Here is a 27620-nt window from a genome sequence, read left to right on the forward strand (position 1 = left end):
CATTTGATTTGACGACCGGGTGAATGTATTTGTTTTTTAATTGTGACTTTATTGTGGTGATTTTTCAACTCTGTGATGTATTTTATAATTTCTACTGAGTCCCGATCTCTTATTGATATCTAAAGATGATGTTTCATTTTAGTGAATCGGAGTATCATGTCTTCTTCCACCTTCAGCATAAAATATATTACAAGTATGGGACCTGTTATCCAGAATGCTCGGGACCTGGGGTTTTCCGGATAAAGGATCTTTCCGTAATTTGGGTCTTAATGCCTTAAGTCTACTAGAAATTCATGTAAACATTAAAAAAACACAATAGGCTGGTTTTGCTTCCAATAAGGATTAAATATATCTTAGTTGGGATCAAGTACAAGCTACTGTTTTATTATTACAGAGAAAAAGGAAATCATTTTTAAAAATGTGGATTATTTGGATAAAATGGAGTCTATGGGAGACAACCATTCCGTATTTCGGAGCTTTCTGGATATCGGGTTTCTGGATATGGGATCCTATACCTGTACAGTATTTATATGTATACTACTCAACAATTAGAGAAAAAGAATAAGAATAGAAGTACAGGGTTAGTGCAAAACACACCACATGCCATACGCATTGGGGCCGATTTATCAAGGGTCGAATTTCGAAGTGGAAAATACTTCGAAATTCGACCATCGAATAGAATCCTCCGACATTCAAATTCGAAGTCGGAGGATTTTATTCATCGTACGATCGTAGTGCAATCGTAGTACGATCATACGATCGTACTCCGGCCATACTTCGAATCGTACAATTCAAACAATTTTATCATACGATTTTCCTTCGATACTCATAAAAAAATTGCTATGGCAGGTTTAAGTTGGCAAAGTTTTGAAGTTAAAGTTTTTTTTAAAGAGACAGTACTTTGACTATCGAATGGTCGAATATTCGAACAATTTTTACTTCTAATCGAAGTCAAAGTAAATTCAAAGTCGTAGTATCCTATTTGATGGTCGAAGTACCCAAAAAATTACTTCGAAATTCAAACTTTTTTTACTTCGGAAATTCACTCGAGCTTAGTAAATCTGCCCCTTAAAGTAGAATTCTATCTGAAATCAACGCTTTGTTGCATTTCCTATTTTAAAATAACATTTGAAAAATGTTAAAAAAACATTTTTTAAAAATGTAAAATTAAATTTAAATGATACATCAAAGGATTATATGAAAGAGAGGGTAAGAAGTGCATAACAATCTATTGTTCGATATTGGTAGAAAAAAAGTGTAAAGAAGATATCTCTTTACTGAGTACAGTATGAAGTTATGAAGTATGGCCATTATAGCGTACACTACAATAAGGGGCTGATTTCGCAACATTCGACTAACAGTAATTCATTTTTTTTTTGCACAAAAACTCACTCATTTAAATGAGAGTTTCCAAAACTTGAATGTTCAATGTTTATTAAAAGCAAAAAAATTGAGAAACGTGATTGTAAAATTTCAGCATCTAAGAGCTTGTAAGTTTATATATTTTTTTTTTTCATTTTAATTTTGTGAAGTTTATGATTCTGAAATACATCTACATTCTTTTTCTTTAACTGTGTGCTGTGTACCCCTAGATCTTCAGAATATTATTCTAGGGGGGGGATATATGAATTGTCAGTCATATTGAACAGGTGGCCATAGACGTAACAATTACGATCTTTCTTGGAAAAGATGTTTCCAAGAAAGAATGTTTGTTTCAATACACAAGTGTAGAGCTGAATATTCAGGTAGAAACAACAGAATTCTACCTGTATCTGACATTCAGCACTAACAATGGGTGATGTTTGGGTTCCTTCAAAGGCACCCAATCAAAATTTTCCGTCCAGCCCGATTCCAAGTCTTCTGGCGATATCGGTCGTCTCTTTTCCCACCATACACGCATCGAATATCGTACGAAAATTAGTTTTGTACGATATGATCTGTGCGTCTGTGGCCACCTTAAGTCTCTATAAAGATATGTATAGCTGCATTAGAATTCACACAGTACCAACCTCTAGAACAAGCCAGAGCTGATCGCCAGTCTTCGCATCTTTCTTGAAGTACATTCCATAGAACTTCACTACATTTGGGTGATCGGAGAGAGCTTTCAAAATATTATATTCTGCTTCAATCTCTTCATCTATATCTTCCTGTAATTATAATGGCAACAATGCAGTATAAAAACGGGATATACTATAATGCAAATACCCTAACTTAAAAATAATACCCACACTTAAAATAAGTAACTCAGAACACTTGCAAGCGCTCTTTTTTTATAAGCAATCTGCCAGAATATAAATATGATTTTGTCCTTCATTTATCAAAACATTTAAAGGAACAGTAACAACAAAAACAGAATGTATTGTTGCTCTGCAGTCAGAAAGACTGCTATAATTTATATAAACAAATTGCTGTGTAGCCATGGGGACAGCCATTCAAGCTGTAAAAAATAAATAAAAGGCATAGGTTACATAGAAGATAACAGATAAAACACTGTTTGTTTGTTTAGGGGTTTATCTGTTATCTGCTGAGTAACCTGTAACTTTTCTCCTTTTTTCCAGTTTTAAATGGCTGCCCCCATGGCTACATAAAATTTATGTATAAAATATATTAGTCTTTCTGAATCAAACACACAGCTTTTACCAGTGCGTGCTAATTAGAGATGTCGCGAACTGTTCGCCGGCGAACTTGTTCGCGCGAACATCGGGTGTTCGCGCTCGCCGGAAGTTCGCGAACGTCGCGCGACGTTCGCCATTTTGGGTTCGCCATTGTTGGCGCTTTTTTTTGCCCTCTCACCCCAGACCAGCAGGTACATGGCAGCCAATCAGGAAGCTCTCCCCTGGACCACTCCCCTTCCCTATAAAAACCGAAGCCCTGCAGCGTTTTTTCACTCTGCCTGTGTGTGCTGAAGAGATAGTGTAGGGAGAGAGCTGCTGCCTGTTAGTGATTTCAGGGACAGTTGAAAGTTTGCTGGCTAGTAATCGTTTTGATACTGCTCTGTTATTGGAGGGACAGAAGTCTGCAGGGGTTTGAGGGACATTTAAGCTTAGGTAGCTTTGCTGGCTAGTAATCTACCTTCTACTGCAGTGCTCTGTATGTAGCTGCAGTGGGCAGCTGTCCTGCTTCTGATCTCATCTGCTGACTGCTGCAATAACAGTAGTCCTTGTAAGGACTGCTTTTATTTATTTTTTTGTTGTTTTACTACTACTACTACTACTACTACTATAAGAGCCCAGTGCTATTAGTCTAGCAGTGTTGGGGAGTGGGACTGGTGTGCTAATCTGCTGCTCCTAGTAGTTCAGCAGCACCAACTTTAATTTTTTTTTTTTAATATTCATTTTTTTTTATTTTACTTTTTTTTATTTTACTACCGCTGTAGTAGTGTATAAGTTGACCTTTTAGGCATTATTTGCCCTGTAGGCATTATTTGCACACTGTTTTCTTCAACCCGCCATCGAGCTGTGTGACCTTGTTCACATTCTGTCTAAATATCCATAATATTACCGTCTCCAGAAAAAACACCGGAGTCACTTTTTTCAAGCAGCCATAATATATTTTACGTAATCCGTATCCACCGCTGTAGTAGTGTATACGTTGACCTTGTAGGCATTGTTTGCCCAGTTTTTTTGGCCGCAGCCACTGAAGCACAGAGGCCAGAAAAAATATGCCATATAAATGCTGAAAATAGTCATTTTTTGCCATACGTTGACTCAACGTATATGGCAAAAAATGACTATTTTCAGCATTTATATGGCATATTTTTTCTGGCAACTGTGCTTCAGTGGCTGCGACCAAAAAAATGCATATTTTCTGCATTTATATGGCATAATTTTTCTGGCCTCTGTGCTTCAGTGGCTGCAACCAAAAAAATTTATATTTTCAGCATTTATATGGCATAATTTTTCTGTCAACTGTGCTTCAGTGGCTGCGACCAAAAAAATGCATGTTTTCTGCATTTATATGGCATAATTTTTCTGGCCTCTGTGCTTCAGTGGCTGCAACCAAAAAAGTTTATATTTTCAGCATTTATATGGCATAATTTTTCTGTCAACTGTGCTTCAGTGGCTGCGACCAAAAAAATGCATATTTTCTGCATTTATATGGCATAATTTTTCTGGCCTCTGTGCTTCAGTGGCTGCAACCAAAAAAATTTATATTTTCAGCATTTATATGGCATAATTTTTCTGGCAACTGTGCTTCAGTGGCTGCGTCCAAAAAAACTGGGCAAACAATGTCTACAAGGTCAACGTATGGCGAAAAATGACTATTTTCAGCATTTATATGGCATATTTTTTCTGGCAACTGTGCTTCAGTGGCTGCGTCCAAAAAAACTGGGCAAACAATGCCTACAAGGTCAACGTATGGCAGTTGTTTAAAGAGAACAGTAGATTACTAGCCAGCAAAGCTACCTAAGCTAAAATGTCCCTCAAATCCCTGCAGACTTCTGTCCCTCCAATACAGAGCAGTATCAAGCAGATTACTAGCCAGCAAACTTACTATCATCTGTCCCTGAAATCACTAACAGCTCTCCCCCTACACTATCTCTTCCAAGCACACACAGGCAGATTTTTCAGATACATTTTTGCCCTTGATCCCCCTCTGGCATGCCACTGTCCAGGTCGTTGCACCCTTTAAACAACTTTAAAATCATTTTTCTGGCCAGAAATGTCTTTTCTAGATGTTAAAGTTCGCCTTCCCATTGAAGTCTATGGGGTTCGCGAACCGTTCGCGAACCGCTCGCGTTTTTGCGCAAGTTCGCGAATATGTTCGCGAACTTTTTTTCCGACGTTCGCTACATCCCTAGTGCTAATGATATATTAAAGTCAGTGCCAGACCAAGCCGACCAGGCGCCCTAGGCAACCTGGCCGGCCAGCCCGCTGCACCCCCTCTCATCGCGAGTGCACCCGAACGCAACCTGCGTCTGCATGTGCTGTAACATAGGGGAAGGAGGGAAGAGTGTTGGATGGGAGGGAGAGCGTCGGAGGGGAGGGGGCGGAGGGAAGAGTGTCAGAGGGGAGGAGGTGGAGGGGAGAGCGTTGGAGGAGAAAGCCACAGAAGGGAGGGAGGACAGCGCCCTAGGCAGGTGCCTCTTCTGCCTACCCCTAGTTCTGGCCCCGATTACAATATATGTTAATTACTTTAAAATGCTTGTGTTTCTTTGGTTACTGTTCCTTTAATATAGTATTTGTTGTGCTTTGATATAGTATGTGTTTCTCCAAAGAGCAGAACACTGAATTTCACTTACCAATATTAAAGGGGTCCCCTGGTCAAAAACTATTTCTTGCAAAGAAATTGTAGCTCTAATTAACTTTCCAATAGATGTTTGTTAAACATTTTCACTCATTTGTAAATGTAATTGCAAGGTAAACAGCGTCTGTCTGACTTTTTGTGTTCTCTGCAGTCTCTGTCTCTGCCTCCTAAACAAATGTTACAGGCCAACTGATGAGAGCTGAATAGCTGATTAATGAAACTGGAAGAGGTCTGACTAAGTGGCGTAACTACTGGGCCCACCGGAGCAGCAGAACAGAGAAGTTTATTGTTGCAAGTTTATGAGTGCACGTGAAGGGTCCCTTTAAGCGGCAATGTTCATATGAACTGATTCAATAATGTTATTGTAAAAAAAAAAATAATAATTTCAGTAAAGATGGAGTATGACTGCCAACTCTTGAAAGAGAACATTTACAAACATCAGTTCACACACAGAATTATCCCATGACTCAACCTTGATAAAGGTCTCTGAGGGGACCAAAATATTGGTTCACATGTTGAGGTTTTATGTCCTTTTCAAAAGACTAGTGTGTGCAATGCAGTTGATCTGAACCCAATAGGTTGCACATTTGTGGCAGTGTAGAGGGATAAATATGTATAACAATCACTCAGTATCATATAATGGCCAGCTGACCAAGTATTTATGGTAGATGCAGTAAAATTCTGACTGTTTTCAAAAGTTTCAAGAATTTCTTTGCAAAATATTTTCCTATACTTTTAATACAGGTATGGGATCTATTATCTGCAAACCCTTTATCCAGAAAAATTTCAAAAATTACAGGAAGGTCATCTCCCATAGACTCCATTTTATCCAAATATTTAAAAAACGATTTCCTTTTTCTCTGTAATAATAAAACAGTAGCTTTTACTTGATCCCAACTAAGATATAATTAATCCTTATTGGAAGCAAAAGTCTATTGGGTTTATTTAATGTTTACATGATTTTGTACCAGACTTAAGGTATGAAGATACAAATACATTATCCAGAAAACCCCAGGTCCTGAGCATTCTGCACAACAGTTATCAAACCTGTATAATCAGTTTTAATCGTTTAGAAGTCCTAACCTGATCAGGTTATGTATAACATCTTTTAGTCTCTTACTTTAGACTTATAAAATATAACATTTCTGTGTTTGTTCTTTTGATTTTTGACCAGAAGAATGGCTGATTATAAAACAAATCAGCTGAAATATGTGTATCTCTCATTACAACCTTCTACTTTCCTTTCTCCTAGATATACAATGAGTTATGTGTCCCTCAAGATGGTTTGAAAAGCAGTCTGTAAGGAAAGGTAAACTGAACAGCTAATGAGTTCATTAGATGAGTTCCACAGTTATGGGTTGGGCGGTGATTAGGTAACGGAGACTAATGTCTTTTTAAAACAGGTAACGTCATCCTATTCGTTTACTATGAAATACTGGAGTTAAGAGGGTTATTTTTACAGCACTTGGAATATTAATGAGACACATTTAAAGGAGAACTAAAGCTTAACTAAAGAAGTAGCTAGAAATGTTGTACATTAAGTTTTGTGCTTCTGTAAAAGCCCAAGGCAACCACAGCCCTTTAGCAGTAAAGATCTGTGTCTCCAAAGATGCCCCAGTAGCTCCCCATCTTCTTTTCTGCTGATTCACTGCACATGCTCTGAGCTGCTGTCACTTACTGAGCTTAGGGACCCACTCACAATATACAGTACACATAGAATATAACTGTCATAATATAGGGCTAAATATTAATTAATACAGAAACCAGTGCAATTAGCATCAGACTTTAACATTAGCTTATATTAGAGGCCAACCTCATTTTCTGCTGAATAATTAGTGACGAGCCCTAAGTTTAGCTTCTCAACAGCTGCTCAGAGCCCACTGAGCATGTGAGTGCAGACACTTTAGAAGATGGTGACCCCCTGTGACAAGTTTCACGTCCTGAATCATTGTTGCTGATGAGAAGCTGAAACTTTAGATGGGTGCAATAAGTTCATTATATAGAATATAGCATTTTTAGCCATTTTTATTTTTAGGGTTTAGTTCTCCTTTAACCAAACATATACCCTTATGCCATTTAAGCTTTTCATTTTAATACAAAAAACAAAAAAGTCAATTTAAACTAAAGTCCAGCACTTTGTGTGTTTGCTTTGGGGCTGCTATGCACGACCACAGAGAATTTTTAATTGAAATTTATGGGAAAATCTTGAACAAGAACATTTTTTTTATTTAATTGAATCTGTTCATACATCAAGTCCAGGATGTATGAAAGATCATGCACGGGCAACGTGGGAAAGCTAAATACAGCAAATCATGGTGCTTTCTGTTTTATTACTCATGGCTGCTGGCTTTGAGTGGCACTTGGAGTTGGTGTATCATATATGAAGATGAAATACAGGAGGAATAGGGTCATGGCAGTGCAGCTCAGCAGTGGAACATTATACAAATTAAAGGAGTTGTTTTAGGGGGTTATTTATCAAAGTCCGAATTTATGACAATATTTTCTGCTACAAACTCCGCTCTGGCTTTTTACGCTTATTTATTATAACATTTTCCCAAAAATGTGCTTTTCGGGGAAAAAAAATCATATTTTCACGAATTTTTCGGAATTTTTTCATCCAATTTTCACAAATTTCACAATTTTTTCTTAATTTTCACCCGAAAACTCAGAAAACTTCAGGGTATTGCCCGAAACCCAGCGGGCATCAAAAAACCATTGGAACTTTTCTCATTGACTTATATGCAACCTCCTAAAATGCCGGATTTTCAGATTCTGACTTTTCCATCCTTGGGGTTTAATAAATTCCGAAAAAATCTTGATTTTTTTAAAAGTCAGATTTTATTTATGTAATGAATAGTGATTATCATCATCATCATCATGTATTTATATAGCGCCATGCAGTGCTTTATCTGGCAATTCCTATTTTCCCATAGGACTCAATTCATTTTATATATATCATTAATACATGACTAGATTAATTTATTATAATAGCACCATGGGAGGAGATATGTACAATAAAAAGGAGCATTCCAGCCTTCATTTATCAATTTCACTCATTCATTATAACTCTAAATTTTCTAAATGAAAATAATGCTGAGAACTACCCAAATAAATTCTTAACCTATTTAATAGTCCCAATGGTTTCCTGCCCTCCATTTCTCTTATAATTGTTATCACTCCCTGGTTAATTCTTTATTTTATATAGAAACAATATATTCAGCAACACTTAACAAAGATGACACATCATTCACATCAGTCCCTGTCCCAGCGGAGCTTACAATGTAGGGTTCCTATCACATTCACACAATACACACACACTAGTGTTAGATTCATCAAGAGACAATTCATCTGACTGTAAGTTTTGGAATGTTGGAAAAAACCTGTGTATCTAGAGGAAACTGAAGCAGACATAGACATAGCATTTCAAAGTGATGTTTTCTCAACATACAAACTCTGGAGACTGAGGTTTAGATTTAAAGAACACAGTCAAAAATAAAATTTATTTAGCCCATAGCATACAAAAAGGCAACATTTCGGGCCTCCCAGGCTTGAAGGGCCTGGGAGGCCTGAAACGTTGCCTTTTTGTATGCTATGGGCTAAATGAATGTTACACTTGAGCACTTTTTGCAAATCTAACAGTGTGCTGCTGGTTATTTTTCAATAGATTTAAAGAACAAAGAAACTGTCACAATTGAAACAACCTTATAACGAATAAGAGACATAAAAATGATTGTAGGAAGAAAAGCCCTAAAGATCACTAGACTGGTGCGTCCACCCGGTGGGCCCCGGGCTCTTGTGGGCCCCGCTGGCCCAGATCCACTACTTAGTGGGGCGGCGCGACCCCACTTTGTTCGGAGTCGCGGTAGAATAGACTATATGCGAATGCGCACAAAGGTAACGCCACACGCGTGCGCACAAATGCGGCACCGCACGCATGCGCACTAGCTCCCTGCAGCACTCCGGAGCGGCGGCCGTAGGGGGGCCCTGGGGCAGTAGCCCCGGTGGGCCCCAAGACTCCCAGTCCAACCCTGGGTGCGTCTGACACTAGATATTAAGAAAGATAAACTTTTTGAAGATCATTTCCAAGTCTTTGAGACCTTGGAAAAGTCACTTCTTGGGGAATGACCCACAGTTGAAAGGGTTATAGAACCTGCGCATCTTTACTGCTGTTTTGCTGTGCTGATTTGCATGTACAATGGAACTTTAGCATTGCACAGAGAAATAATGGAATCATTATGGACTCAAAGCAACACAGAACACTTTGTATTGTGAATCCCCACTAAGCCAATGCACTTGCAGGAAAGATGCCGCTCAGAATATAGTACATGTGCCATAAAGCACACCTGCACAACCCTATATACACCCTTAATCTCCTACTGTTCAAATATATCATGTGTATCTATCATAGGAGCAGTATAGAGCAACTCAAGGAACTTCTCTTTAATGGACAGAAATAAGACCTGGGACTCAATGCAACTCAATGTTTGCTACTAAAGCCATGGGTCATGTACACTGAACACCTACTTTGAAAGAGGAAGGAAGGAGACACACTCAAATAAACAAATACAAAGCAAACTCCAACTATATAAATTAGATTATTATAAAGATAACAACCCATTTTACAGTCTGGAATTGCTGTCACTCCCTTCTGATGTGCAAATATGGTCTATGACTATGAGGGATGCCTTGAGAAGTGTAAATCATGTAAACTGAGAGAAAGGTGCTATGTACTGTATTTAATTATGTACAGGTATTGGACCTGTTATCCAGAACTCTCGGGACTTGGCTTTTTTTTGAAAATTTTAAGTTGATTATTCAAATTTTGTTATAGTCACAACTCTCAAATGCAAATTGTGAATTATTCAAACTCAATTCGAGTTTTAATTCGAATTCCAATTTTGAGATTTATCATACTCAGCCCTCAAATTCATCTATTCGCCACCTTAAACCTGCCAAGTCAATGGGAGAGGTCCAGGGACAAATTTGGATATGTTAGTAGCCTTCCTAACATTCCGAAATTCGATTTTTTTATTAAATAACCCTCCAATCGAATTTCTAGTATATTCGAATTTAACATGAATAACATGAATTTGAAATTGAACCTTTGATAAATGTGCCTCTAAATAAACCCAATAGGCTGGTTTTGCCTCCAGTAAGGATTAATTAATCTTAGTTTGGATCAAGTACAAGCTACTGTTTTATTATTACAGAGAACCATTTCTAAAAATGTATTGGGTACAATGGTGTCTGTGGGTTAGCCGTTCCGTAATGCAGAGCTTTCTGAATAACAGTATTCCAGATAACAGATCCCATACCTGTATTACAAACAGCCTTTAACCCTGCTACATCCCTTTTCCACGTTTTCTCTGGAGCCCTTCACTATTTCCCATGAAAGAGATTTTCCCAATATTGCACATACTTATTTCACTAAATTATGACCAAATGTTTCTTTCAACCCTTCTGCAAAATGTAAATGAATTATTTTATATTTTTATATTCCTATGAAGTGATTAATATGTCCAGTGAGGGCAATAAAACACTTTATGAAAACAAATAGACCAGTACTTAAAGTGGACCTGTCACCCAGACACAAACATCTGAATAAGAAAAGTCCTTTTCAAATTAAATATAAAATCCAATTTCTATTTTTTATAAAAGCATTCATAGCTGTTGTAAGCTCATTTAAAAATCTCAGCTGTCAATCAAATATTGTCTGCCCCTCCTCTATGCCCTGGACATAGAGACGGGGCAGACCATTCCTTTCACTTTCCATTCAGCACCTCCTAGATGTCACTGCTCTCCCCACATTCCCCCGTTCTCTTCACCATTTAATTGTGTAGCCAGGGCATGGGGATGGACATCAGGTCCCCCATTCTGGTGCACAAACAAGATTCTGAGATGATACAAGACTTGTCTTAATAACAGTGTCCACAAAATGGCTGCTGCCTGCTTGTTATAATTATGAATTCCCAGACTGAAGGAAACAAGATTCAAATGATTTATATAGTGTAATAAAAGTTCATTTTGCTTGACTAACATGATAAAATAGGATTTTGAATAATTTTGTTGGGTGACGGGTCCCCTTTAACTACATGCCCACTTCCACTTCCTGCAAACAAAAATATCCATGACTAAGGGACACTTTTGGGTGTATTGTAATAAAAAGAAAGACATGAGCGTGAGGTGGCAATTGATAGTAACCTATCAGCAGATGACATTTAGTGGAAAGTTATCCTTTCATTGGTTGCTACAGTATGTGTATCTACACTTGGGGAAGCTTTGAACCTTTTAAGAGTTATAAGACAGAAAACAGATGAGGCGGCAAGGAAAGGAGAGGAAAGAGCAGGGTTGGCAATTGTCTGGATGGATAAAGGAGAAGAGCGATAGGCATAAAGACTGGAGGTTGTATAAGGGAATAGTATCTCGTATCATCATGCCAGTAGAAGAGTTGAAGTACAATATGTAACTTACATGAAATGGATCTAGGATTTTCACTGCTGCTTTACTTCCATTTTTCTTGTTTGTTACTTTGAAAACCTTCCCGTAAGTTCCTTTGCCAATAGTTTCACATATATCCCATGTATCAGTGGGGTCAGGGAAGCCATCGAATAGCATCGACTTTCTCCCTAACGAGTACATCTTGTGCGAATAATCCTGAAATCAAGAAAGAGGCAGAATAGTCTGGTAATCAACAGTATTATGAGCGACATTGCAGCCACTAGAAATGTCATTATAGGTTAAAGGTACAGTTCACTTTCATAAAACAAATTCTTGTAGGTTCTTGTAGGGGCCCATTTACTTAGCTCGAGTGAAGGAATAGAATAAAAAAACTTTGAATTTCAAATGATTTTTTTGGCTACTTCGACCATCGAATTGGCTACTTCGACTACGACTTCGATTCAAAAGATTCGAACGAAAAATCGTTTGAATATTCGACCATTCGATAGTCAAAGTACTGTCTCTTTAAAAAAAAACTTCAACCCTCTAGTTCGCCACCTAAAACCTACCAAAGTGCCATGTTAGCCTATGGGGAAGGTCCTCATAGGCTTTGTAACAATTTTTAGGTCGAAGAAAAATCGTTCGATCAATGGATTAAAATCCTTTGAATTGAACGATTTTTTGTTCCATCATTCGATCGTACTATTTGCGGTAAAGACTTCGATATTCGAAGTCGAAGGATTAACATTCGGCAGTCGAATATCGAGGGTTAATTAACCCTCAATATTCAACCCTATGTAAATCTGCCCCGTAGTGTACAACAAATGTTGTCTTTAGTGAAGTCTGTAAGCAAGTATTACAAATTGCTGCCAATTCTCTGACATTACTGTATTAACTAATGTATACAATTTAAACAGGTTGGAGACCAGGCTTACAGAATTTATGTTACAGGAAGGAGGAAGAAAGATCTCACCCAGCCTCATGGCAGACCCTGTAAGTCTAATTTTTTACAGTCTTAGAGAAATATTAAAAAAAACACACATTTTTAGAGAAAAAGTTTGAATGTTAGCAAATAGGCCCCCTAGAGTCATAATTAATGGAACTGTAACACCAAATAAATTAAAGTGCATTAAAGTAATAAACATATAATGGACTGATTGTGCTGCACTTATACACCTGGTGTATTTGCTGCAGAAACTCTACAATAGTTTGTATAAATGAGCTACTGTGTAGTCAGGAGGCAGCCATTCAAAGCTGAAAAAAGGAGAAAAGGCTCAGGCTACTCAATAGATAATAGATAAGCTCTATAATATAAAATGGGATTCTTCAGAACTTATCTGTTATCTACCGTGTATCCTGTGCTTGAATGGCTGCCCCCCATGGCTACACAGCAGCTTGTTTAAATAAACTATAGTAGTATTATCTGTTATCTACTATGCATCCTGTGCTTGAATGGCTTCCACCATGGCTACACAGCAGCTTGTTTATATAAACTATAGTAGTTTTTCTAAAGCAAACACACCAGTTTTACCAGTGCAGGGCAATAGTACATTGTATTGTCATTCTTTAATCTTTTGGCATTACTGTTCCTTTAACCAGGGTCGGACTGGGGGGCCCGGGGCCCTCTGACCCCCCGCCCCCCTACGTGATGCGCTGAGCGCGCTCCTGCTTGGGGGCGCCGTTCGGTGCTCCTGCTAGAAAAGCGCCGTTCGGCATGCGCACATGGCACTGCGCAGCGCGCTGAAGGAAATTTTTTTTTCTTGTATAATATGATCGAGAAAAGGGTCTGGCCCGGCTGGGGCCCATTAAGGGTCGGGGCCCACCGGGTTTTTGCCCGGTTTCCCGCCAGGCCAGTCTAACACTGCCTTTAACCCTAAACCTGAAATCACTAAATACAGTAAAGCCCTGAAGTTGTGGGATCTCACCACAATACTATGCTCTATGTAGGATTCCATTTCTTTGGGAAGCTCTGATCCATTAGCCCAGCAGTGGTTTCTCATCCCCAACCCCCAGCATCCACTATTTCTCTGTCTTACTTGTAGAGATGTCGCGAACTGTTCGCCGGCGAACTTGTTCGCGCGAACATCGGGTGTTCGCGCTCGCCGGAAGTTCGCGAACGTCGCGCGACGTTCGCCATTTTGGGTTCGCCATTGTTGGCGCTTTTTTTTGCCCTCTCACCCCAGACCAGCAGGTACATGGCAGCCAATCAGTAGGGATGTAGCGAACGTCGGAAAAAAAGTTCGCGAACATATTCGCGAACTTGCGCAAAAACGCGAGCGGTTCGCGAACGGTTCGCGAACCCCATAGACTTCAATGGGAAGGCGAACTTTAACATCTAGAAAAGAAATTTCTGGCCAGAAAAATGATTTTAAAGTTGTTTAAAGGGTGCAACGACCTGGACAGTGGCATGCCAGAGGGGGATCAAGGGCAAAAATGTATCTGAAAAATCTGCCTGTGTGTGCTTGGAAGAGATAGTGTAGGGGGAGAGCTGTTAGTGATTTCAGGGACAGATGATAGTAAGTTTGCTGGCTAGTAATCTGCTTGATACTGCTCTGTATTGGAGGGACAGAAGTCTGCAGGGATTTGAGGGACATTTTAGCTTAGGTAGCTTTGCTGGCTAGTAATCTACTGTTCTCTTTAAACAACTGCCATACGTTGACCTTGTAGGCATTGTTTGCCCAGTTTTTTTGGACGCAGCCACTGAAGCACAGTTGCCAGAAAAAATATGCCATATAAATGCTGAAAATAGTCATAATATATTATGGATATTTAGACAGAATGTGAACAAGGTCACACAGCTCGATGGCGGGTTGAAGAAAACAGTGTGCAAATAATGCCTACAAGGCCAACGTATACACTACTACAGCGGTGGATACGGATTACGTAAAATATATGAATGCTGCTTGAAAAAAGTGACTCCGGTGTTTTTTCTGGAGACGGTAATATTATGGATATTTAGACAGAATGTGAACAAGGTCACACAGCTCAATGGCGGGTTGAAGAAAACAGTGTGCAAATAATGCCTACAGGGCAAATAATGCCTAAAAGGTCAACTTATACACTACTACAGCGGTAGTAAAATAAAAAAAGTAAAATAAAAAAAAATGAATATTAAAAAAAAAAATTAAAGTTGGTGCTGCTGAACTACTAGGAGCAGCAGATTAGCACACCAGTCCCACTCCCCAACACTGCTAGACTAATAGCACTGGGCTCTTATAGTAGTAGTAGTAGTAGTAGTAGTAAAACAACAAAAAAATAAATAAAAGCAGTCCTTACAAGGACTACTGTTATTGCAGCAGTCAGCAGATGAGATCAGAAGCAGGACAGCTGCCCACTGCAGCTACATACAGAGCACTGCAGTAGAAGGTAGATTACTAGCCAGCAAAGCTACCTAAGCTTAAATGTCCCTCAAACCCCTGCAGACTTCTGTCCCTCCAATAACAGAGCAGTATCAAAACGATTACTAGCCAGCAAACTTTCAACTGTCCCTGAAATCACTAACAGGCAGCAGCTCTCTCCCTACACTATCTCTTCAGCACACACAGGCAGAGTGAAAAAACGCTGCAGGGCTTCGGTTTTTATAGGGAAGGGGAGTGGTCCAGGGGAGAGCTTCCTGATTGGCTGCCATGTACCTGCTGGTCTGGGGTGAGAGGGCAAAAAAAAGCGCCAACAATGGCGAACCCAAAATGGCGAACGTCGCGCGACGTTCGCGAACTTCCGGCGAGCGCGAACACCCGATGTTCGCGCGAACAAGTTCGCCGGCGAACAGTTCGCGACATCTCTACCAATCAGGAAGCTCTCCCCTGGACCACTCCCCTTCCCTATAAAAACCGAAGCCCTGCAGCGTTTTTTCACTCTGCCTGTGTGTGCTGAAGAGATAGTGTAGGGAGAGAGCTGCTGCCTGTTAGTGATTTCAGGGACAGTTGAAAGTTTGCTGGCTAGTAATCTTTTTGATACTGCTCTGTTATTGGAGGGACAGAAGTCTGCAGGGGTTTGAGGGACATTTAAGCTTAGGTAGCTTTGCTGGCTAGTAATCTACCTTCTACTGCAGTGCTCTGTATGTAGCTGCAGTGGGCAGCTGTCCTGCTTCTGATCTCATCTGCTGACTGCTGCAATAACAGTAGTCCTTGTAAGGACTGCTTTTATTTATTTTTTGTTGTTTTACTACTACTACTACTACTACTATAAGAGCCCAGTGCTATTAGTCTAGCAGTGTTGGGGAGTGGGACTGGTGTGCTAATCTGCTGCTCCTAGTAGTTCAGCAGCACCAACTTTAATTTTTTTTTTTTTAATATTCATTTTTTTTTTATTTTACTTTTTTTTATTTTACTACCGCTGTAGTAGTGTATAAGTTGACCTTTTAGGCATTATTTGCCCTGTAGGCATTATTTGCACACTGTTTTCTTCAACCCGCCATCTAGCTGTGTGACCTTGTTCACATTCTGTCTAAATATCCATAATATTACCGTCTCCAGAAAAAACACCGGAGTGACTTTTTTCAAGCAGCCATAATATATTTTACGTAATCCGTATCCACCGCTGTAGTAGTGTATACGTTGACCTTGTAGGCATTATTTGCACAGTGTTTTCTTCAACCCGCCATCTAGCTGTGTGAGCTTGTTCACATTTTGTCTAAATATTGATAATATTATCGTCTCTAGAAAAACCACTTGAGTTACTTTTTTTCAAGCAGCATTCATATATTTTACGTAATCCGTATCCACCGCTGTAGTAGTGTATACGTTGACCTTGTAGGCATTGTTTGCCCAGTTTTTTTGGCCGCAGCCACTGAAGCACAGAGGCCAGAAAAAATATGCCATATAAATGCTGAAAATAGTAATTTTTTGCCATACGTTGACTCAACGTATATGGCAAAAAATGACTATTTTCAGCATTTATATGGCATATTTTTTCTGGCAACTGTGCTTCAGTGGCTGCAACCAAAAAAACTGGGCAAACAATGTCTACAAGGTCAACGTATGGCGAAAAATGACTATTTTCAGCATTTATATGGCATATTTTTTATGGCAACTGTGCTTCAGTGGCTGCGTCCAAAAAAACTGGGCAAACAATGCCTACAAGGTCAACGTATGGCAGTTGTTTAAAGAGAACAGTAGATTACTAGCCAGCAAAGCTACCTAAGCTAAAATGTCCCTCAAATCCCTGCAGACTTCTGTCCCTCCAATACAGAGCAGTATCAAGCAGATTACTAGCCAGCAAACTTACTATCATCTGTCCCTGAAATCACTAACAGCTCTCCCCCTACACTATCTCTTCCAAGCACACACAGGCAGATTTTTCAGATACATTTTTGCCCTTGATCCCCCTCTGGCATGCCACTGTCCAGGTCGTTGCACCCTTTAAACAACTTTAAAATCATTTTTCTGGCCAGAAATGTCTTTTCTAGATGTTAAAGTTCGCCTTCCCATTGAAGTCTATGGGGTTCGCGAACCGTTCGCGAACCGATCGCATTTTTGCGCAAGTTCGCGAATATGTTCGCGAACTTTTTTTCCGACGTTCGCTACATCCCTACTTACTTGTGGCTCCAGATTGTAAAAAAGACTATCATGCTGATTTCCTTACTGTAACAATTGTATTTTACATTGCTTTATAACAAGGCCATTCCAGACAATAAACTGGATTCCTAAACAGATAAAATGTGCTTTTTTGTGATACTGGAATTCTGCACTTACCTTTATAAAACACTTTAGAGTTCCATTGTTCAAAAGTCTTTGGCACTAAAGGGTAAAAACACAAAGACTAACCATTCACATAGTTGTACATTAACAATATCACATATGCTTTCTGGACCTCTCTTTGCTTTATAAATCAAGTTTTTTTTATTGTAAAACACGGTAGCAGCAGAAGTTGGTAAAGAAAAATGTTTTTTGTTTTATTTTGGCTCGATAAATAATCTCAGGCGAAAGACAGATAACCCCCCCCCCCAATTAGGATTTTATTGAAAGAAACATATTATTATCTTTGCAAATAAGTGTGAAAACTACACTGTAGAAAAATTAGCGTGGGAGAGGGGTCACATGCACTAAACTGCCATGGATGGTTTAGAAATATTTATTTGAAAAGAAATATTCACTGTAAAAAGCAGTGGAGTTAAAAGGAGATCAGCGACAGGCAGAATAAATTATCAGCTCTGCATGTTAATAAATCATGAGTTTATTCAAATACAGGAATGGTTGCACTTACACTTTAGTTCTTACATTTATAAGACTGAATTAGTACAGGTATCCAGAATATTCGGGACCTAGGGTTTTCCGGATTAGGGGGTCTTTCCATAATTTGGATCACCAATGCTTTAAGTCTACTAAAAAATCATCTAAACATTAAATAGACCGAGTGGGATTGTTTTTTTTTTTTGTCTTAGTTTGGATCAAGTACAAGGTACTGTTTTATTATTGCAGAGAAAAAGGAAATACTTATAATGTTGAATTTTGAGAGTAACATCAAGTCTTTGTGATATGGGCTTCCATTAATTTGGGTTTCTGGATAAGGGATCCCATACCTGTGTTATCTAGCAACCCTGTCCTTTAAAAATAAATATCTATAAAATATGTATACTGCAAGGCCGGTTGGTAATTATTTTGTATACTAAATAGTGGCAAAGACACCAATAACTGTAATAACGTGATCTACTAAAAAAACATCTAAACGTTAAATAAACCGAGACGGATTGTTTTATATAATGATTAATTATAGCTTAATTGGGATCAAGTACAAGCTACTGGTTTATTATTACAGAGAAAAAGGAAATCATTTTTAAGAAGTAGAATTATTAAGATAAATAGGAGTCTATGGGAGACGGCCTTCCCATAATATAACCTGTATATACACAGTGTTTGTATAGTTTTTTGGCATTATAACAGCAATATCGACAAGGAGAAATTGTAAGAGCTGAGCATAAGGAGTCGGCACACACAGTGAGCTAAACCAATTACAAGCCTCCACTGATCCTAGGGAAAAATGAATTGTTTCATACTCACCTACATCAGGAATTGCTAGGAGCATTCAGCACTCCGGTATCACATACACAGCAAGTGCTGAGTCTCCTTTACTTGCCTACTCCCTGACTTGCAGAGCATTAAACTTTTAAAGCTAAACATTCTGACCAATGTAAATTGTGAAACTGGTGTCACATTAGCCTAAGGTTTCAGGTAGGCTTCCTTTTATCGCTCTGTCCTTGAAATTTCACCTTTTTTCTGTTTCAGCATCTCAGGTGACATTGGCAATCGATTAAATGTAGTTAGAAAGCAATTTTCGGGGAAGAAAGCTTCATTTTTTGGTCGGTGTAGATGAACCAAATCTATTTTCTTGGTGACACTTCCTCCTGCAGACCAATACGTCCCTGGGATTTCCCAAACCCGCTGCTTAAGTCTATTACATGGCTACAAACATACATGTCATCCAGAAATAGCAAATCTGCCCCAGTCTCTTATAGTAGGTGTCAGTGAAGATGAAAATCTCTACAGAGCTTACAGAAGGATTAACTGTGTGTCATAGTCATTTGTGCCTTAACTCCTTCTGTCTATAATGAAAACCTACAGCAAATGGGAAATGCACTTAATTGCATTGTCCTTAATCTCTGTTGCCTATTTATTTTAGTTGCACTCTAACTAGAGAGTGGTCAGTATAAACGGGACATTCAAAATCATGGAAGGATAGGGTGTATTTAAAGGGATTGTTCATTTTTAGATTAACTTTTAATATGACGTAGAGAATGATATTCTTAGATAATTTGCAATTGGTTTTCATTTTTTATTATTTGTGGTTTTTGAGTTATTTAGCTTTTTATTCAGCAGCTATCCAGTTTGTAATTTAAGCAATGTGGGTTTTTTTCAGCAATAGTTGCCTTTTTTAATGCTTGGCAATAGCCTCCTTTCTAGAGATGTGCAGGTTGACTTGAAACCCACGGTGATCCACAGATCCATGGTTGGGCGGGTTCAAGGTTGAAATTTGGCCAAAAATTACAGGTAAGTGTTGGGTGGGGTGAGACTGTGGAAGTACACTCTTCCTTTGCTCCCGAATATTTCTTGTCTTGGAACTTGAGGTGCACACAGATGTAGTGTACAGAGCAAGAAGATGAGGGTAGAGGTTAGGACTGGGTCATACAATGGCAACGTTTTGTGGGTTAGGGTCGGTGCGGATTAAGCTTGTGTGGCTTAGAGTTGGATGTGGGCTGTGTTTTTCCCTGACCTGCACATCACTACTCCTTTCAACAGGTTAAAGGAGATCGGGGTTCATGGCAGCCATCTTCTGGGTCTTCGGTAATCTGACAATGAGACCGGCGTGGCAGCGCATGCGCCACAATTGCCGGAAATTGCAGAGGCGCCGGAAGAAGACACCAGTGGATGCTGTGAACTCCGATCCCTGAATCTGCACCAAGGGGTAAGTAAAAAGTTGGGGGCATTTGCCTGGGGGGCAGCTAGGCTGTGGAGCTGGAGGGAGGGGGAGTCTATGTGGGGTAGGGTGGTAGGGTTTTTTTTAATAAGGGTTTTTTTCTCCTTTAAAACTAGTTAAATAGTGGTTCCTTCACTCAGAGGTGTTGGGGTTGAGAGAGGCAGGTGTGTGAGATAAATAGGTTGCACTCTATTCATGGATTGGACCAGTAGTATGATGAGCTGTTTTTAGAACCTATAACATTACCAGTAAAGGTGACCCCATTTGCATCTACTATGTGTCTGAAGAACCCTATACTGCATCTGGAATAGGGTTTAGTCAATGGTGCACAAGTTGGGTTCAGCCTTGTTTTTCCTCATTAAACTACACCATAGTTATGTGTGTGTGTGTGTTGAAAAAATTCAACCTACACCCGATGCTAACCCACCTGCTCCCAACCTGTACCCTACCTGAACCTGGCCAGCATGTCCATTAACAGACCTGCGCCCATCTCTGACATCACTAAAGGGGGTGGGGCTGGGCAGGAGTGCACCTATAAATGGAGGCTGCCGAAAGCTGGCAGAGTAAGGTCAAGAACAGAGAGAGCTAAGAAATGTTAAGAGCTAAGAAGAGTGACCTGCAAGATGTGGGTGGAAGTTGCCCCAAACCAGCCCGACCCACAGGTATCTGGCCATTCCACACATCACCCCTACACCACATTACTCACAATCAATCTTTATTGCTGCCAATCACCGAAAACATCAGTAGAGATGATTTACACATAATGTTGGACCAACCACTTGTAGGTCCCACCAGAAACTGATGTCAAGGTCCCACTCACACAACAATATATGTAGAGTGTCCACTAGTGCTTATGGTGGAAATAAGGAATGGCCAATAAGCATTTTCCCTCTGGTACTCTCAATCCTCCTTCTCTCATGATTGCATTTTTGGGTGGCAGTCACATGACAGTACTGGCATTTTCACATCTGTAATGGAAGGAACCTCTGGGACTTCAAATGGTCTGGAACTTAAGGCAAATATCCACTGCCGTAGACGCTCTGCCTCTGTTCATTGGTCAATATTAAGCAAAATGATTGTGCAAGCTGTGCCAGCAATAATGCATTCTTGGGAGATTGGGAGTTGTAGTTCAGCAGAATTCAAAGGGTACAAAGGCTAAAGTATTTTGATGCAGTTAGTGCTCATCAGATACTCCTCCTATAAAAGTAGTTTCATGGGTAGTGCGCAGTGTAAAAGCAGTGGAAACCAATACCCGACGCTACCCAATAAAATATTAAAGCTGCCAATTAGAATAATGGAGAGGAGCTAATGTGTCAGGCCTCCTCTCCTGAGCCAAGATAAAAACTACACAACACAAAAGAGGCATCAATAAAACTTTAATATCTTTTATCCGTGGTGCTAAATTAAGGTGTAAACGCAGCACATTTGGCAGAATTAATATTCAGCTTGGTGTCTGTTTTTCAAATTCAAAATGAATTTAGAGACTAGTTTTATACGTTACCGGGGCTAATCACGAAAGGGCAGTGCAGAGTGGGATGTACAAAATAGGAGATGTTTCCTAAAAGTTTTTGATTAAAAAATCAAGCAGAAAATATTATCAAGCAGAGCTACTATCCTGTACTCCGAGGCATAACTACCATGAGACCTGGAGGTTTGACTGTGCCCTCCTGTTTATCAGAATCTACTAAAGGCATCAAATCCCCCAGGGCTGCGAGCTAGGTTGGTGCAAATGATGCTCCGGGGCTTGTAAAGCCTTTAGTTACTCCACTGACTGTAGTAAAAGGGGTTGTTCACCTTTAAATTAACATTTAGTAGGATGTAGAGAGTGATAATCTGAGACAATTTGCAATTGAATTTCATTTTTTATTATTTGTGGTTTTTGAGTTATTTAGCTTTTTATTCTGCAGCTCTCCAGTTTGCAATTTCAGCAATCTGGTTGCTAGGGTCCAAATTACCATAGCAGCCATGCGTTGATTTGAATAAGAGAATAGAAAGATGAGCAATAAAAAAGTAGTAGTAATAATAATACATGTGTAGCCTTACAGAGCATTTGTTTTTTTAGATGGGGTCAGTGACCCGCATTTGAAAGCTGGAAAAAATTAAAAGGCAAATACATCAAAAACAATAAAAAAGAAAAAAAGGAAGGCAATTGAAAAGTTGCTTACAATTAGCCATTTTATAACATACTAAAAGTTAACTTAAATGTGAACCACCCCTTTAAAGATAAAGTTCTTTTAAAAAATCAGCTTAATTATATAGATATATCAAGTTATTTCTAAAGGTGACAGGTCCCCTTTACCCTAACTCTGCTATTTAGAGATGTATTCATTTGGACATGCATCTTAACCCCCGGTATGGTAAGATCACCAAATGATCATGTACAGGTATGGGATCCGTTATCCGAAAACCCGTTATCCAGAAAGTTCAGAATTATGGAAAGTTCATCTCCCATAGACTCCATTTTAATCAAAAAATTTAAATTAAAAAAAAAATGATTTCCTTTTTCTCTGTAATAATAAAACAGTACCTTGTACTTGATCCCAACTAAGATATAATTAATATTTATTGGAAGCAAAACCAGCCTATTGGGTTTATTTAATGTTTACATGACTTTCTAGTAGACTTAAAGTATGAAGATCCAAGTTACGGAAAAATCTATTATCTGAAAAAAAAACCCAGGTCCCGAGCATTCTGGATAACAGCTCCCATACCTGTACAAGCGGTAGGTCACATGCCTATGGAGACATATTAGATGTATTAGTGTTTTTCGTGGGTTTTGCGTTTAATGGATTGTGAATTTTTCATGGTTTAAATTGTCTGTGGTTTAAAGTGTGCACTTTTGTTAATCGGCCCCTTATTGAAGAAATCCACATTGAGCTTTAGTCGTCGTTTACGTTTAGACTAAAAGAGTAAGTGCTGGGATCCTATTAATGATCCTATTAATGAATAGAAGTCAAGTGATGAGGTAGGATTTGGGGATCTGACAAATGTGCAAATATTGGATATGAAAAAGATCTACTGGGGGGCTCTGCAAATTAAACCTTCTTCTCAGCTCTGTATGAAACTATCTACAGTATATATATATTGGAATGTGTTCAACACAACAATATTTAATGCAAAATATGGAATATGACCTACTAGAGATCCTTGTTTCAGTACTGTGAGTTCAGTTCCACAGTAGGCCCGGCTGTTTGCAGACAGGTCACAGCTGTAATGTTTATTACACGGCTGAGTGGTCCCAGCCTCATTGATTTTGGTCATGATACACGGGGCTGTTGCGCTATTAACATCACCATCTGTTAAGACCTCGGGATTCTTCCAGTGACATCACAGGCTGGTGGTACATTCCTATTACACAATGAGGATTGTAAGATAAGAAATCCAGCCCTGCTGTGTTTAGAGATATACATGACATACAGTAATTGGGCTGGCTCATCTCTTTCATACTGCCCAGTGGAATAGTACTGGAATAGTATTAATCCCATGTTGACCTTTGTTTCATGTGATGGCTCTGGAGCTGCTCTTTAGTATGGAATTTAAACCTTTACCTGGTTTTTGGGGGTCCCTTTTACTCTAACAACTAAGAAGATGTAAAACAAAATGCTTTAGGGAAGCTCAAACATGGATACTATGGTGCAGTACCCTTAATTATGTATAATGAAGTGATAAGTGCAACACACTGTGCTATGTTAATTTCATGAGACGTGTTTAAAAAGGTGCCATGTGCTGTAGACCCTTCAGGTGAGATGGACCAAGGATGATAAATCAGCCACCCTATGTTAAAATGACCTACTTACTAAACTTTCAAAGTAAATGCACATCAAGCAAGCTCATGATGAGTCCATGGTGTCCTCAAGTATTCATGCAATATTTATGAAAAGAAAAAATATATATAATAGTGCAGCCGTATTTATTAAAAATAATGGGCCCCAAAAACTGTCTCTACTCACACAATAACCGGAAATTGAGAATGTTGTATAATTAAACAAGTCAATGGCCACTGCTCCTAATCCTGAACCCGTTTCACGTGGAGCACCAGGCTTCTTCAGAAGGAATCAAGCAGAGGTAGAAAAGGAATAAAAGGGGGCCCTGACAGATAAATAAAACTTGACACAGGGCAACCCTGGAGGTACCACCGCTCTGAAGTAGCAGTAATCCAGGGGTGGGAGCAACAGACTTGAGCCTAAAGAATCACGCGCAGACATCATTTAAATGGCAACCTCCAGAAATGATGCAATATCCCACCCAACAATTTTGAAGTCAATGGTGTCCAGTTTATACAAATGTGCATGCACAAAGGCTGCATCCAGGCTCCCACCATTGCACTTTTTCTTATTCTACTGCTTTTACTTCTTTAGGTCCCAGGGAGTAGTAGCACCCCGGCTTATACTGCTCTTGGAAATACTTTTTTGGCTGAATGTCTTTGGGGGCCATTCATTTCAACAGGTTGGGTTTCTGCTATCTTCCCCCAGTTTCCCAGGCATTCCATGCACCTCTCGAGACTTTGCACATGTGCAATATAAAACTATTTCAAAAGCTTCTGTATTGCTCATGTGCCAAGTCTGGGGATATCTGGGAAGGTCATGGAAGATAGAAGAAGAGTTATGGACAGGGAATTAGGCGCACACTGTAAGAGAGGGAGGATATAGGGCCACAGGTCACCAGATAGGGAGGACTGGGCCATTTGGAGTAGGATGGGATTGGGGGGTGCGCAAGGCTTATAATTGGTGGTGGGTTGGGCCTATGGTGTCGGGGCATTCTGGACTGAGCTTGGGATGGGCTGGGCAGCTTTATGTGCTGCCAGAATGTTTATCTGTTATGCCCCCTGGTGTGACGGCCCTTGGGCAAGAAGTAAGTGAGTAGACCAGGGAGCAGGTTCCTAAAAAACTAGGTACTCCCCCAAGTGACAGAGGCTTTTCTTGAACCTTAAAATAAAAAAGCTCCAAAAAAATAGAAAGCAACTGAGAAAAAAACAAATGAATTGAAGGAATGTATAGAAAAGAAAGAAAAAAGATGGCTTTTAATAAGGAACAAAAGCAAGTTCAGCCTCTATTTGTACCAAACGCATTCATTCAGATTGATTAGCTGCGATGTATGTCATAATAAATCAGAGCTTCTCCGAGCGCCTCTTCAGTCCCAGCATTGTTTCTCCGCAGCGGCAAATAACCAGGCATTTATTAGCTCTGATCTTATTGGAGAGGCTAAAATTATCCTTGAATCTTGTGTCATCTCGATAATTTCCCTTCAGCCTCTGCTAATTAAATGCAGAAACACATTGCAGGGAACAATGGCACAACACACTGAATGTTCCCAGACACTTTCCTATAGGTACATTGATGTGGTCCTGTACTGGTCACCCCCATTATAATCTGATTGTTGGCCCGGGGTCGAACAATCAGATAATCCTGATAGGGTCCAGCCAGATTGTTTAAGATCCACTGGTTTGGTGACCTAATCTTAAAATTTGAAGCTGGAGGACCACAGATTTGTCATCCATAACAATTCTATTATCAGGATATTCCTTGAATACTCTGAACATGTCCATGACTGAAGATACACAACTGAAATGTCGTTAGATTATGGTACCCTAGATGGTGAGAGGTTCTGAAATGCCTGTTTCATTTCTTGCTCCACTGATTTACAAATGGCAAATCCAATCGGCACCGTGAGCAAAAGAAATAAAGGAACAACTACCCGAAATGGCAGCAACGCAGGGTGAATATTTAATATAATTTCACCCCAAGGAAGAAAAATGTGAGCTTGTCATAATGATTCAAATAGAAGCTCACGTCCTATATACTCTTCTTTTGCTTGATTTATTCCCCTCTGCTCGCCTGTTTGTGTTATCTTGCAGAGACCATCACAAATGTCTCCTATGTGTCATTCTATATTCCATGTTGTGTTTCAGTGCAGAAATCAAATTGCTACGGCTTTTTGAATGAAAAGTCAGGAAACCTTTTCAGCCAGAATTTGGACTTTCTATAATCTCCTGCCTTGCATAGATAAGCCAGCATTTTAGTAGGGATAAAGATAATGATAGAGGACACATATAGGGTTGGATTGGCCCATTAGGATACTTGAAAAATTACCGGTAGGCCTCACATCGGTACTGGACATGGGGTCAGAGTTGGATTAAGACTAAATGGGGCCTTGGACAAGGTTGTATTTTTGGAGCCCCCAGCCCCCCACATTCCACTTGGCCCCACTCTAAAAGAATTCCACTCCATTAATCTTAGACTTAGAATGTAATGCATTATAATTGGGGTTACTCTCAGGGCTGTGTATATACTATAATGAGGAATCGGAAAGGGCCTTCGAAACATGACATTATGGGGGTTATTTACTAAAACTCAAATTTTTATTAAACCAAGCTCCACCAAACTCTTATCCACGATTGTAACTTATTTATTAATAAAATAACTCAAAAAATGTGGCTGGGAAAAGACTCTGGGCTGGGAATTTTTCATATTTGATGCAAGAATCGTTTTCATTTTTCAGATTATTGGACGAAACAAAGCAGCGATCATGAAATCTTCAAATTGTAAAAGGAACACTTGCTATTGACTTCTACGTGACCTCGGCAGGTTTGAGATGGCGAATTTTCAGATTCAGACTTTTAGCAGTTTCGGGGTATAAATAAATCTTGAAAAATTTGAGATTTTTTTCTCGCTCTTTTTCCCCCAAAAAACCTCAACCAGAAAATATTGAGTTTAGTAAATAACACCACTGTCTGAGAATAAGGAGTGATGCTATGGGACTATCCATTCACACCTGAATTCACACTTGTTGTATTTCCAGACAAGAGGACTGGGCCCCTAAAATAAGGTGAGCCGTAGACAAGTGCCTTGGGTGCCATGTGGCCAATCGGGTGACTAGGGAGGTGGCAGTCAGTTGGTGGTGGGGGGCAGCAGCTGAGTAGTAAATCAGGTGCAATATAGCTTGGCCCAATGCAGAATAGGTGCAACAAGTATGGATTGCTTGAGGGCAGTTTTAACACCTTTCATCAGAATGGCTGTCTGGCTCAAATGCTTTTTTCCAGCCATTAAAGGAGAACTAAAGCCTAGCTAAAGAAGTAGCTAGAAATTTTGTACATTAAGTTTTGGGCTTTTGTACCAGCCCAAGGCAACCACAGCCCTTTAGCAGTAAAGATCTGTGTCTCCAAAAATGCCCCAGTAGCTCCCCATCTTCTTTTCTGCTGATTCACTGCACACGCTCTGTGCTGCTGTCACTTACTGAGCTTAGAGACCCACTCACAATATACAGTATACATAATGGAATATAAATATCACAATATAAGGCTTAATTAATACAGATAATTACTACATGGCAGCACAGAAACCAGTGCAATTAGCATCAGAATTTAATAATCAGTCCTGTAGCATCAGTTTATATTACAGACCAACCTCATTTTCTGCTGGATAATTAGTGACGAGCCCTAAGCTTAGCTTCCCAACACCTGCTCAGAGCCCACTGAGCATGTGAGTGTCACAGACACTTTCCAAGATGGTGACCCCCTGTGACAA

The 27620-nt window shown here is 39.6% G+C and overlaps 1 protein-coding gene and 1 long non-coding RNA gene across 6 annotated transcripts in view; one reads left to right on the top strand and one right to left on the bottom strand.

Annotated features, from left to right (window-relative positions):
* myo3a.L (myosin IIIA L homeolog) overlaps window positions 1–18980 on the bottom strand; it is a 120007-nt gene extending 101027 nt beyond the window's left edge. For 3 of the 5 annotated variants that reach the window (XR_005961752.1, XM_041565853.1, XM_041565854.1), the window contains exons 1-4: window positions 18893–18980; window positions 17379–17423; window positions 11719–11901; window positions 2010–2147 (exon numbers count right to left, since the gene is read on the bottom strand). Coding sequence is in view for 4 of the 5 variants with exons in the window: in XM_041565853.1 (XP_041421787.1) it covers window positions 2010–2147; window positions 11719–11886 (306 nt within the window). In the remaining variant the exon portion in view is untranslated. The remainder of the gene's footprint in view (window positions 1–2009; window positions 2148–11718; window positions 11902–17378; window positions 17424–18892) is intronic. The other 2 variants (XM_018267245.2, XM_041565852.1) reach the window with 1 other exon arrangement.
* Window positions 10–26728, top strand: LOC121394531. Its single transcript, XR_005961753.1, has 4 exons — window positions 10–19; window positions 6500–6556; window positions 12603–12678; window positions 26596–26728. It is a non-coding gene; the product is annotated as an uncharacterized LOC121394531 (long non-coding RNA).
* Window positions 26729–27620: the final 892 nt, after the last annotated feature.

This window comes from Xenopus laevis, chromosome 6L (genome assembly GCF_017654675.1).
Source record: "Xenopus laevis strain J_2021 chromosome 6L, Xenopus_laevis_v10.1, whole genome shotgun sequence".
Classification (NCBI taxonomy): Eukaryota; Metazoa; Chordata; class Amphibia; order Anura; family Pipidae; genus Xenopus; species Xenopus laevis.